Here is a 13,698-nt window from a genome sequence, read left to right on the forward strand (position 1 = left end):
TATTATTCTACTTTCGCGCGTGTAAATTACAAAAAAATATATTTATAATCTTTAATTAAAATATAACCATCAAACTGATAATCGATATTTTTTTGTAAATAATTAGCTTGTACCTTAAGCTCACTTCTACGCTTTGAAAGAATTAAAAAAAAGTATAAACACCGTAGTAATCGTATGTTTATTTTGCTGTTTCATAACTTTTTTGCAAGTGGTTGCAAAAAAGTTTTAAAGCATTAATTTTCAAGATATCTGAAATGCGCATTTTAGCTATTTTTTAAAATTATAATATAATAAAAACTTTCTGAGAATCGTTAATTTGTTTATAACTATTTTTTTAAACATTTAAAGATTATGCAAAAAATAAAAAATTTATATTTTGTCGACAAAATGTTAAATAGGCATCTCATCTTTATAAGATTTCAAAGTTTGATCAGTGTATCATAATTATTTTGGTTATTATTGCGACCGTAAATTATTAATTAACAATCGAATTGTTGCTAAAATATTCGTTTAATTTTCACTGGCTTCTGGAACTATAGTCTAAACCGAAAAGGCTTTTAAGTCACCAAATTATTTAATTATTGGTAGATAATTACTTATCTAAAACTTTATTTGAAAATTAAAGATTTTGTTGGGAACACCCGCATTTTCCGAGGAAAATTTTCGTCGGAGCAAACGGGAAAAACACGTCTCTAAGCAGAATTTAATCACGGTGAATTTTTATTTGATTGTTTTTGTTGTATAGTTAAAATCTTCGGAGTTATAGAGCAATAATTGAAAAAAACACGATTTTCGGGCGCCATTTTGTTTATAAAAAAAGTAGCACACTATCTGAGGACTTTGCATACCTATATTATTAATATATAGGATCTTATAATTCGATTCCAGCAATAAAATTGCTGGTAAATAACTTTTCCCAAAAATGGCCTATTCTCCGATAATCAGCCCAGACTAATTGTGCAATATGTATTAGTGCGGCAGATTCGTGCAAATATTGTAAGAATTGCACATTTAATGATATAAAGTATATAATTTGGTCCACATACATATACTGCACATATAAAGGTTCAAATTTAGATATGAGGCCATCTCATATTTTGCCTTTCACAAAAATGGCGGTCATTCAAAATGGGCGACTATACATATGTGACTAATAGCACGATATCTTTTGAATGAAAAGTCCGATTTCAACCAAAGGTATATATTTAGGTTCTTTTTGTGATTTACAAGATTTATGTCGTGAACTGGAAGAATCAGTTTACCAGAAGTTGTGTTTTTCCTGGTTTTTATGTAAAACTATTTTATATTATGTAAATAATTTATTTTCAATTTTTTCGCCCTGTATATATTAATTTTTCAAAATGGTAATGCTACGCTAAACTCGGCTTTGGAAAAGAAAGATAGTCGAAATTAGCATGCAATTTGAAATAAAGAAAAGAAAGTATAGAATAGAGAAGAAGGAAGGAAGAAGAATAGGATAGAGCACCGGCTAAGTAGCTCGAGAAACAAGAGACTAAAAGAAGGTGGGATTCGAGGGCCAGAAAAAGGAATAAAATTAAAACAGATTTCTGTCTGAAATAATTTGGGCGTGAAAGACGAACAGCTGGAAGAATAAAAACAGAAATTAAATAAATAAAAACAGACAGACATCTTGAACAAACCAAAATGGAGGGCGCCATCGGTTTTACTCTTCAGCAAATTAACAAATATATAGATAACTAAACTTTCCTGATATAAAATTTATGTTGTTTCGTCCTAAATCAACTACCTTTTGAAGTGAAACCGGAAAGAGATAATGTAATAGGCAAAAAACGAATTCTACTAAATTATTTATTACAATTATTACAAATATAGTACAATTTACAAAAGAAAATATACAATGTCACAATGTCATACATATAGTTGGTAAAAAGTTGAAAATAAAAAGTCCTAGTGAGATTTTATGGTTTTAAAATAGAATAACCAATTAGTTTTTAATGTTTCATAAAATCCTTTATAAAAGGTATATTTGTTAAAATCCCTATACAGGGCTACATCAAAGACAGAACTAGTTTTCGATCGGTTGACCGATCATCATCAGTGCAATCCTAAAATGTGTACAACCAGATAAAATGATGCAAAGCATTTAAAATGTTGACTAAGGTTATAAAAAGTTATAGGTTATACTCACTTAGAATCTACATGCTAACCACCAAAGTAAAAATATATGGGTAAAAACCCTTTACAATTGATCCGTCATCGGAACATATGACAAAGATGTGAATTCATGTTATAATATACCTTTTATAAAGGATTTTATGTTTTTGTAATGGTATACAGCCAACTACAGGAAATTTTTCCTCGTGGATTTTTAATGTTTGTACTGTTAATTGAAATTTAAATAAACCCAAAAACTAAAATACCGGAATATGTGGAATATATTTATGTTTTACCGCTTTTTGAACAGTAGCGGTAGAAAATCCTGGATAAAGTCTCCCTGAAGACTTTAGTAGGCTGATCTTCACATCAGCGATCACCACACCGTGGTAGAGAGAAGTTCAATGGAACGTGACCCATAAATTCACGTCCGATAGAAAGAAACCATTCGATTTTCGGAGACGTCTAACCATATAGGTACCATTCCAGACAGCCTCCATCCAGATAGTAAACCTCTTTACTTCGACGAAACGGAAAGTTTCCAGGTACAGAAAATATGCAGAAACAAAAAAAAAACAAAAAACCATACGACCAAACTCCAAAACTCCAACCAAAATTCAGACGAAAACTAAACGGGAACCACACCAAACCTCCAAACGGAAAACCCTTGTACAATGGGTCTTCACACAAACAACTGCTTATCACCACAGTAAAATGAAGACAAAGCAGATATTTTTGGTCTTTTAAAAACGAACTTTACAAAAACTAACGACGTATAGAGGTGGAAACGGATATATTTTTATAGAGCCTTTGTAACTGTAACAGTAATACCACCATTGAAAAGAGAGTAAGAATATGTTTTAGGAAATATTTTGAACTTTTTAGTTATGTTAATTACCATTTAATAAATGCATAACGTATCTTCACATGTATATACTTATGTGTGGCAGATTCGTGCAAATATTATAAGAATTATTGTGTATTTAATGGTAGAAGCATATAATTTGGACCACATATAGGTACTACACATACAAAAGTTCAAATTTAGATATGAGGCCATCTCAGATTTTGCCTTTTACAAAAATGGCGAGCATTCAAAATGGCGGCTGTATATATGTGACTAATAGCACGATAACTTTTAAACGAAAAGTCCGATTTCAGCCAAATTTGGCATCAAAGTTCTTTTTTTGATGAATAAGTTCGAGGTCTTGAACCGAAAGAATCGGTTTACCAGAAGTTGTTGTGTTTTTACTGTTTTTTATGTAAAAATATGTTGTCTTTTTTTTTCAATTCTTTCACCCTGTATATATTAATTTTTCAAAAAGGTAATACCGCCATTGAAGAATGTAAAAATATTTTTTAGGAAAGATTTTGAACTTTTTAGTTATGTTAATTACCATTTAATAAATGCAAAACGTATCTTCACATGTACCTATGTGCGGCAGATTTAGTTTGAATGCCCGCAATTTTTGTAAAAGACAAAATTTGAGATGACCTCATATCTAAATTTGAATCTTTGTATGTGTAGTGTGTGTGGTCTAAATTATATGCTTTTACCATTAAATGTACAATAATTCTTATATTATTTGCACGAATCTGCCGCACATAGGTTCATAGGTACATGTGAAGATACGCTATGCATTTATTAATTGGTAATCAACATAACTGAAGAGTTCAAAATATTTCCTAAAAAATATTTTTACGCTGTTTTCAACGCCGGTATTAACTTTTTGAAAAATTAATATATACAGGGTGAAAGAATTGGTAAAACAACATGTTTTTACATAAAAATTAGGAAAACACAACTTGTGGTAAATCGATTCTTCTGGTTCAAGACATTAGTCTTACAAATCAAAAAATAACCTATATACCAAATTTGGTTGAAATCGGACTTTTCGTTCAAAAGTTATCGTGCTATTAGTCACATATGTATAGTCGCCATTTTGAATGCCCGCCATTTTTGTAAAAGGTAAAATCTGAGATGGCCTTATATCTAAATTCGAACCTTGATATGTGTAGTATATGTGGTCCAAATTATATGCTTCTACCATTAAATTCACAATAATTCTTATAATATTTGCACGAATCTGCCACGCATAGGTACATCTGAAGATACTTTATGCATTTATTAAATGGTAATTAACATAACTAAAAAGTTCAAAATATTTTCTATAAAATATTTTTACGCTCTTTTCAATTGCGGTATTACCTTTTTGAAAAATTAATATATACAGAGGGAAAAAATTAAAAAAAAACATATTTTTAAATAAACAACCAGTAAAAACACAACTTCTGATCAACCGATTCTTCTGGTTCACCACATCCATCTTGTAAATCAAAAAATAACCTATATACCAAATTTGGTTGAAATCGCCATTTTGAATGCCCGCCATTTTTGTAAAAGGCAAAATCTGAGATGACCTCATATCTAAATTTGAACCTTTATATGTGTAGTATATGTGGTCCAAATTATATGCTTGTATCATTAAATGTGCAATTGTTTCACATACCGGCCGCACTATATACAATTTTCAGATTCGTATGAGCTATGAGTAAGGTTGGTATAAACATCGAAGGAGAGAATATACAAAACTGTTATTATATATCGGAATGGGACGTTTCATCGCCGCCGGTTCATCGCCGCCGTTTCGATGCCGCCGGTTCATCGCCAGTCCATTTCATCGCCGGCCGTTTCATCGCCAGTTAGTCAGTTGATCTTGTATTATGGGAGATGACACGACACGACGTTAAATTCAGTTCAAAACTTATGACAAATAAATAGATAAAAAATATTATTATATTAATTTACTGTTCTATTTCTACTTCCCCTAAATTTGATACTAAACAGTATTAAATTTGTAGTGTTAAATTATATTTTATATTATAAAAGTTTAAAAGTATATTAAAAGATTAAGTATGCAACGGGAATGGTCATATCTCGCATTTCCTAATTAATACTAAAAATAAATAATAAAACTGTCGAAAATTGGTCGAAAATTCGGAAATATATCAGTTAGCGACTAACTGACTGGCGATGAACCGGTGGCATCGAAACGGCGGCGATGAACTGGCGGCGATGAAAGGTCCTAGACCCATTATATATCTTTATGAGTCAAAATATTGCAAAGAAAAAAATTAGTGTTTTTAAAACTTAGTTGTAGCTTGAATTCAAGGGGTTAATACAATTTAAAAAATACTTACCCTGTACTTCTTAACAAAGGCGTCTGGTGTAGGAAATTCATCACTCTTGACTTGTCGAAACGCAGCCTTATACTGAACTAATAATTTACTACAAGCTCCTGTATATTCCTTTGCCACTACACAATCTCGAATATATGCCTTCTCTAATTGTTGCAAAGTGTTTATTACAGCATACAAATCTGCTAAATTATCGTACCTACAAACATAAAATTATATAGACCTATTTTCGTGAAGGAAAGAATGCCAAAAATGGTACTATCACGAAAACCAATACAAAAAAGAAGAAAAGGTGGTCCAAGAAGGAGATGGAAGGACAGATTATATGAAGAATCTCTCTCTCCTATGGCGCTACAGCTTAAGTCGGGCCCTGGCCTCCCCCAGCATCCGCTTCTAAGTATCTCTGTCTCTGGCTGCTCTCCTCCAGCTGTCCACCTTCAATATCTCTTTAGCATCGGTTGTCACTTCGTCTATCCACCTCTTACTAAAGGTCGCCTCATATTATAATGCACGTCGCGTTTTCGTCACGTAGCGTTTCGTTTGCGAAAAATATAATTTAATGGTTTTTAAATTGAACCATTCATATTGTGCGTATAAGACACGTAACGTAGCGTATAAGACACGTTACGTCTGCGTTCGGTTCATTCGAAAACAATATTTTTCGGATGTTGACAGATACGGGTCGTTTTCCCCTTGTTGTTTATGTAGGTATTTCTTTGAATTTGATACCGAGTATTTAGACCGGTCAGTATCGTCGCCCTCGCTAGCGAAATTATTCCGATTCGATTTTTTGCACAAATTTACTCAAAGAGAGGTTCTTATAACATATCCACAGGGTGCCAGGCGGTGCCGTGGTCGAAAAATTGTTTAAACAATCTTTTTTAAACAAATTCACAAAAATATTTTTTCATTCGAGCAATATTTTTTTTAGATAATTTGGGTAATTCTGAGCAAAAAAGGTTTCTTGTCATTTTTCTCTAAAATTGCGAAAAATCAAGGCTTAATAACTCGATTAAAAATTATTATTATGAATTTCAGTAAGTGATCAAATCAAGTTTCAAACAACTTCGTCAAGGTCCTGAAGAGATTTTTGTCATTATTTTATGACAAAGCTGTTATTTTTAACTAATAACAATTACCGCTATAGTCCAACTGTATCGTCGCCCCCGTTAGCGAAATTAGATTTTTTTGCACAAACTTACTTAAAAAGAGGTCCTTATAACACATCAACAGGGTTCCGGGCGGTGCCGTGGTCTAAAAATTGTTTAAACAATTTTTGTTAAACAAATTCACAAAAATAATTTTTTATTAATAATTTAATTAAACCCAAATTAATAATAATTTGAGTTATTCTGGGCAAAAAAGGTCTCTTGTGATTTTTCTCTAAAATTGATTGTTGTCGAGTTATATGGCCATTTCCGCATTTTTGCAAGATACGTTTTTTGCTAAGAATAACCCAAATTATCTAAAAAAAAATCGTTCGTAATGAAAAAATTATTTTTGTGAATTTGTTTAATAAGAATAATTGTTAAAACAATTTTTTGACAAGGGCACTGCCCGGCACCCTGTGGATGTGTTTGTTATAAGGACTCTTTTTGAGTAAGTTTGTGCAAAAAAATCTAATCGAAATAGTTTCGCTAACGGGGGCGACGATACAGTTGGACTATAGCGCTAATTGTTAATAACTAAAAATAACAGCTTTGTAGTAAAATAATGACAAAAATCTCTTTGGGACCTTGAAGAAGGGGTTTGAAACTTGATTTGGTCACTTATTGAAATTCATAATAATACTTTTAATCGAGTTATTAAGTCTTGAAAATGGCCTTTTCGCATTTTTCAAATTTTTAATCGCATGTAACTCGACAACAATCAATTTTAGAGAAAAATGACAAGAGACCTTTTTTGCCCAGAATGACCCAGTTTATCTAAAAAAATATTGCTCGAAATGAAAAAAATATTTTTGTGAATTTGTTTAAAAAAAAATGTTTAAACAATTTTTCGACCACGGTACCGCCCGGCACCCTGTGGATATGTTATAAGGACTTCTTTTTGAGTAAGTTTGTTTAAAAATATCGAATCGGAATAATTTCGCTAGCCGGGGCGACGATACTGCCCGGTCTAATTTAAAAAGTAGTTTTCGAGGCAATTTGTCATGTAAACATGTGTTGTGACAATAAACACATCTGCACCGCACCAAACTGAAACCAACGTAAACGTTCTATGTATGATAATGTGAATGGGCAGTCCGATTGCCGGTCTGCAAACGCTACGTGCCAAAAACGCGACGTGCATTATAATATGACGCGACCTTTAGTCTTCCTTGCAGGGGCGTAACAGAGGCCCCTGCAGCGTGAAGCTTGCGGGGGGGCCCCAATCGATCAGGCGCCCCATCTTGTCGTCTGATATTATGTAAAAATCTGTTAGAGGTATATGATTTTACTTTGTGTGTTTAAATTTAAGGGAGAAGTCTACTGTGACAAGGGAAAAAACAGGCCGATTTTCCGGATTTTTTTTTCTAACAAAATATGACTCGTACATTAAATTAAATTAAACCGTCATCATTATTATATATTCAGTATTTGTAAAACAATTTTCAAGTCGAAATATTCAAAATTGCCGTCGTGGCACTCCTTCAAGCGCAGGTCCGTTTTTTTAGGTGCCCAAACGGTGTACATGAAATCTCACGCCTGGGTGATCTGAAACAAAAAACAAAATATGGTTATCATCTACATAGTATTGACTCTCGTCTGACGGAGAATTTTTTTGATATCGTTTTTTGTTTAATTGTTATAAACAATAATAACATCAAATTTGGGCAAAAAATAGAAAATAATTTCAAGAATTTTTTTCGGCGCCAAAATTTTTTATCGACAAAATCCACCGTCAGACGAGAGTCAATACTATGTATATGATAACCATATTTTATTTTTTGTTTCAGATCACCCAGACGTGAGATTTCATGTACACCGTTTGGGCACCTAAAAAAACGGGCCTGCGCTTGAAGGAGTGCCACGACGGCAATTTTGAATATATCGACTTATATATATTTTTTACAAATACTGAATACATATATAATAAAGATGACGGTTTAATTTAATTTAATGTACGAGTTATATTTTGTTAGAAAAATAATCCGGAAAATCGGCTTGTTTTTTCTCCTGTCACAGTAGACTTCCCCCTTAAAAAGGTAAATTTCTAAATAGGCTTATTCGGCAAGTGAATCATCTCATATCTAGAAACTTAATCCTTTCCGGTCTCACGAACTTTTATGGGTGACGACAATAAACTATAATGCTTTGTACGTAACTATTAAGATTTGAAAATTGCAATTTGCCGAAATTTAGAACAATATTTCTAAATCTAGAAATGGGTTTTCTCTTTAATCTTTACCTTTAGTATTTCGAAACAATTATCCAGAGGCGTAACAGAGGCCCCACAAGATGAAGCGTACAGGGGGGGGCCAATATGTCAAGGGTCCCATTTTGGTCGTCTAATATATGTAAAAATGTGTTGCTATATTATTTGCAGAATTGCATTATATTTTTAAGCAGTGCAGCATTGAAAATGAAGTTCATCCGAATTAATAAAATTGTAGATATTTTCGCTGATAGTAGTGCACGAAGAAAATTGTCCATCTCATAGAATAATACTATGTACTAATGTAATCATTTAGTAATTTTTACTCTATTTTATTCTATACCAATAAAGATGAAAAATGTAAGTCGTCATAAACAATGCATGAATACACCAATAGCTCAGTAAATGACAGTTTTGGAGTGAAATTATCAGCGTCACGACGGACGTACTTGCTTGACAATTTGGATTTAGGTTCTAGTTACCCTCCACTTCAAAGTTGGACTTATGCCGTTGGTTGCTTTTACTTCTGGGGGTGACATCCCTCGTTGAGGTGAAAAACATACGTTTAAAATAAGTCCGGAAATGCATAAATTGACTAATTATAAGCAACTTTTGTTCTATAGAGTTTCTTTATCTATGTTAATACTTTTCAAGTCATTTTCGAATGAAATGTTTATTTTTTTAACAAAAAACAACGTTTTCGGACGGGTTTTTCGCAAATAACTCAAAAATAAGTATTTATCGAATTAAATATTAGATATCGAAAAATATTTGTAGCAAAAATTTAGCTTATAAAATACAAAAAAATTGTGTACTTATTCATGAAGTCTATCGACACAGTAAAAGCACAGTTGAAGCTCATGAAAAATTATTCTTATTCGTCAAATTCCAAATCGAATATTTCAACCTGGAATAACCAAAAAATTAAACACTTTTCGGGAAAAACTCAATAAAACTTTTTTAATATTTAAAAAAAAGCTTTATTTTTATTTTTTATAAAAGTTTCTAGCACCAAAACTATACGAGTTACGCTCAAATAAAGTTGGCCCCTTTTTTGGTAAAAGAAATCGTGAAAATCTTCCCCTATTTCGCACCCCAAATAAAATTTATCGTTAGCGCTTTACCATTTACTTTAAATACACCCATACCTCGCTTTACGGCCTAGATACGTTCCACAAAACTTGGCCGCAAAGCGAAAAGCCGTATAACGAATCAATTATTCTAATACAAATTCATATAAATTCAATGGGATCGGTTCCAAATTTGTTAAATATGTTAAATGTAACATACTCCAAAAACCAACAAAAATCTATAAACAAAAATGAAACAACTTCATGTTACATAAAATATGTGTATGTATGCACACATTTTTTTTAAATGGCTTTAATCTGAAGAACGATGAAGAAATGGTAACCAGCAGATAACTGCCGTCATCATTTTTCACTGGTAAGGATGGACCTGGCTTAGAAAAACTGTCCAACATTATTTGTGTTGACATGTTGTCTATTTCGTTCTTCAGTGGTTTATAACAGCTAATTCATAGAGAAACTTTTAGTTCAGAGAAATAAGGAAAAAAAATAGCCTGTTGGTGACACAACCCCCTCCAGGCCGAAAGCAAATTTTTTGAGTAACATGGACATCTATAATAATAACCTATATATTTCCTGCAGCCGATTTTGATGATATACATAGTTATAAACAAATGAAGATCAAAAAACGGTAAATTTTCGCTTTTTTTGTCTATTACTAAGAAAATAGGCATTTTAAACAAATTTGAGAGTAAGAAACTCATAAACGGTATAAAAAAACTTCAATATGTCGTTTGCTTAATATGTCTATCCTTATTGGTTGCTTAGAAAATTGCAAAATAAATCATAAATTTTGAGTTTCTATAAATATTTATAACTTATGTAAAAATTATCTTAGAACCTTCTTATTACACGAAATGCTGAGACTTTTGGTGCTTAATTCATACCCTAAATTTCGAAGAAATTGGTCAAATAGTTTAAAAGTTATTTAATTTGTTTATCCCAAATTTATTTTTTTTGCAACACTGTAAGTCAGAAAATGATGAAGCTACAGTAATACTTTGGATAGTTTATGGAAGAAGGAAATTTACAGTATTAATTTAATTAAAAAAAAATTACAAAAAATAATTATAAATATGGCAAAATTATTTTGCAAAAACATGTGAATTAAATAAATGGGGGGGCTAACTTTGTCCCTAATTGTCCTAGGGCAGTTGTTTTTCTTTCTAAATGTGTATAAAAATTCAGTCTTTCTAAATATGAAAAAATAATTTTTCTACAGGTAACGGTTAAAAAGTTATTCTAATTGTTTATAAGTAAGCAAAAAAACGACATGTTCTTTAAAAATAATTTTACACTGTTTAAAATTATTTTTTGTCATTTATTTTTAATAATGGTAATAGTATAAATGTTCTTCTTTTATAAACTGTCCGAAGTATGATTGTAGCCTCATAATTTTCTGACTTGTAGTGTTGCAAAAAAAATGAATTTGGGATAAACAAATTAAATAACTTTTAAACTATTCGACCAATTGCTTTGAAATTTAAAATTTAATTTAAGTACAAGAAGTATCAGCATTCCGTGTAATAAGAAGGTTCTAAGTTAATTTTTACATAAGTTATGAATATTTTTAAAAACTCAAAATTTATGATTTATTTTGCAATTTTCTAAGCAACCAATAAGGATGGACATATTCAGCGAATGCCATATTGAAGTTTTTTATACGATTTATGAGTTTCTTACACTCAAATTTGTTTAAAGTGCTTAACTTTTTGGTAATAGACGAAAAAAGCGAAAATTTAGCGTTTTTTGATCTTCATTTGTTTATAACTATGTATATCATCAAAATCGGCTGCAGGAAACATATAGGTTAATAATATAGATGTCCATACTACTCAAAAAATTTGGTTTCGGCCTGGAGGGGGATGTGTCACGAGAAAAATCTTATTTCTCTGGACTATTTCGCGATACATTCGACGTCAGGGCCCAGAGCACGCCAAATAAGAATTCTATTTTGCTGACGTCACAAAATAGAATTTTATAATGGGAGAAACGTGACGACACTAAAATATAATTCTATTTTAGTGACGTCACGTTCCCTAGCAACCGTCGATTCTCCCATTATGAAATTCTATTTTGTGACGTCAGTAAAATAAAATTCTAGAGAAAGAAATAGAATATTTATTCCTTGTTCGAAATACGAAAAGCTTTCGACAAATGTTTGGATGTTAGCTGTTAGAAACAACAAGCTCTGTCGTCTCTTCATCAAGTGCCAGTTCTGTTTACAACTGAATGAGTTCTTCAAATGAAGCGGGAGATTATGTGCTAGATACAAAATGTTTGGGCTAATTTCAGGAAGGATTTTCACTTCTGCTTCAGTAGGATGTGTACTTTTACACATTCTGGCCATATTATTTTTTTTTTCAAAATGCAAATATTTTTTAATGTCTTCTTTTTAATTGCAAATTTCAAAAATTTTCTCTCCAGCTAGCCGTTATAGCGAAACATTTTAGGCCGTATATCGAAAACGTGCCTTAATTGAAGAGGGCCTTTATAGCGAAATGCCGTATAAATAGCGGCCGTATAGCGAGGTATGGGTGTATTTATTGTTTATATGATCTGTAAGTTTGACCGGTTCGAATTTCTTATTTTAAAAAAATTTGGTTTCATAGTAAAAAAAATTTTTTATTTTGGAAAAATGCCTTTTTTTCAAAATAACTTAAAAAGTAAGTATTAGTGATACGAAAAATCTCAAAGAGTAAAGAAATGTAGGTCTTGCTTTTATAAATATTATGGCTTTATTGTGTTTTTGTGTAAGACAAAAATTGGTTAAGATATTATGGCTGTTTAAAATTTGCATATACTCGTGATTAGTGACTCGTTCAAGCCCTTTCAACTAGAAGCCTTTTAAAAATAAGCTCTTCACTTCGAACCGGTGAAACTTACAGGTCATATAAAAATGTTAAATAATTTGTAAGGTGATAATGATGTTTCATTTGGGGTGCTAAATAGGGGGAGATTTTCACAATTTTTTTACCAAAAAAATGGGATTAACTGTATTTTGAGCGTAACTGGCTTAGTTTTGATGCTAGAAAGTTTTGTAAAAAATAAAGCTTCTTTTAAACACTTTAAAAAGTTCTAATGAGTTTCCCCGAAAAGTATTTCATTTTTTGGTTATTTTACGTTGAAATATTCAATTTGGAATTTGACAAATAAGAAAAACTTTTCATGAGCTACAACTTTTCTTTTACTGGGTAGAGAGACTTCATTTTTGTTTCATTTTTTTATACAATTTTTTGTATAACATTAAGATACATTTTTGCTAACAATATTCTGTTCGATCAAATACTTACTCTTTGAACTATTTGCAAAAAATCGCCTAAAAACATGGATTTTTTTTTTTAACAATAAACATTTTTACTCATAAATAACTCGAAAAGTCTTGAGTTGACCACTTCGGTAATAAACTATTTTTAATGGGAAATAAGCCACAATTTTACCAAAAAAATGATTTTATTAACGTTTCGAAGCCCAAATCGGGTTTCGTTGTCAAAATACAAAATACTACTAAAATAAACAAAAATGTTGTTGCTAAGTAAAAAAAATTCTTCTAATAATTTATTTAATCTGACTCATTTATATTGGCAATTCAGACGTATGTTATACATTTTAAAGTAGAAGACTTTAAAAAGATATCGCCAATATTTATGAGTTTCGTTCCTGGGACGACTTTACTAAAAGATAGTTCATTCGATTACATGAAATCAATCCCAACTCAAGAATATCCGTCACAAAAAAATCATAGCATGTGATCTGTCTTTAAAAAGACAACCAAATGCAACGATGACAGTAAAATTCTCGCGTTAGAGATTCCATAGTAAATCACGAGGGAAAACCAGGAAAAAACCTCGTGATACTATCCCGACATCGTAAGTATTTGGTCTTACATTTAATTTACTTTCAAAAAACTAATACCAAA

General features: G+C 31.4%; 1 protein-coding gene across 1 annotated transcript in view; it reads right to left on the minus strand.

Annotated features, from left to right (window-relative positions):
• The window catches only part of LOC114333792 (vacuolar protein sorting-associated protein 28 homolog), a 41,655-nt gene that overhangs the window by 13,930 nt on the left and 14,027 nt on the right, over nt 1-13,698 (minus strand). Inside the window, exon 3 of the mRNA XM_050653987.1 lies at nt 5,338-5,533. Within this exon, the coding sequence (XP_050509944.1) occupies nt 5,338-5,533 (196 nt within the window). The remainder of the gene's footprint in view (nt 1-5,337; nt 5,534-13,698) is intronic.

Source organism: Diabrotica virgifera, chromosome 6 (assembly GCF_917563875.1).
Source record: "Diabrotica virgifera virgifera chromosome 6, PGI_DIABVI_V3a".
Lineage (NCBI taxonomy): Eukaryota > Metazoa > Arthropoda > Insecta > Coleoptera > Chrysomelidae > Diabrotica > Diabrotica virgifera.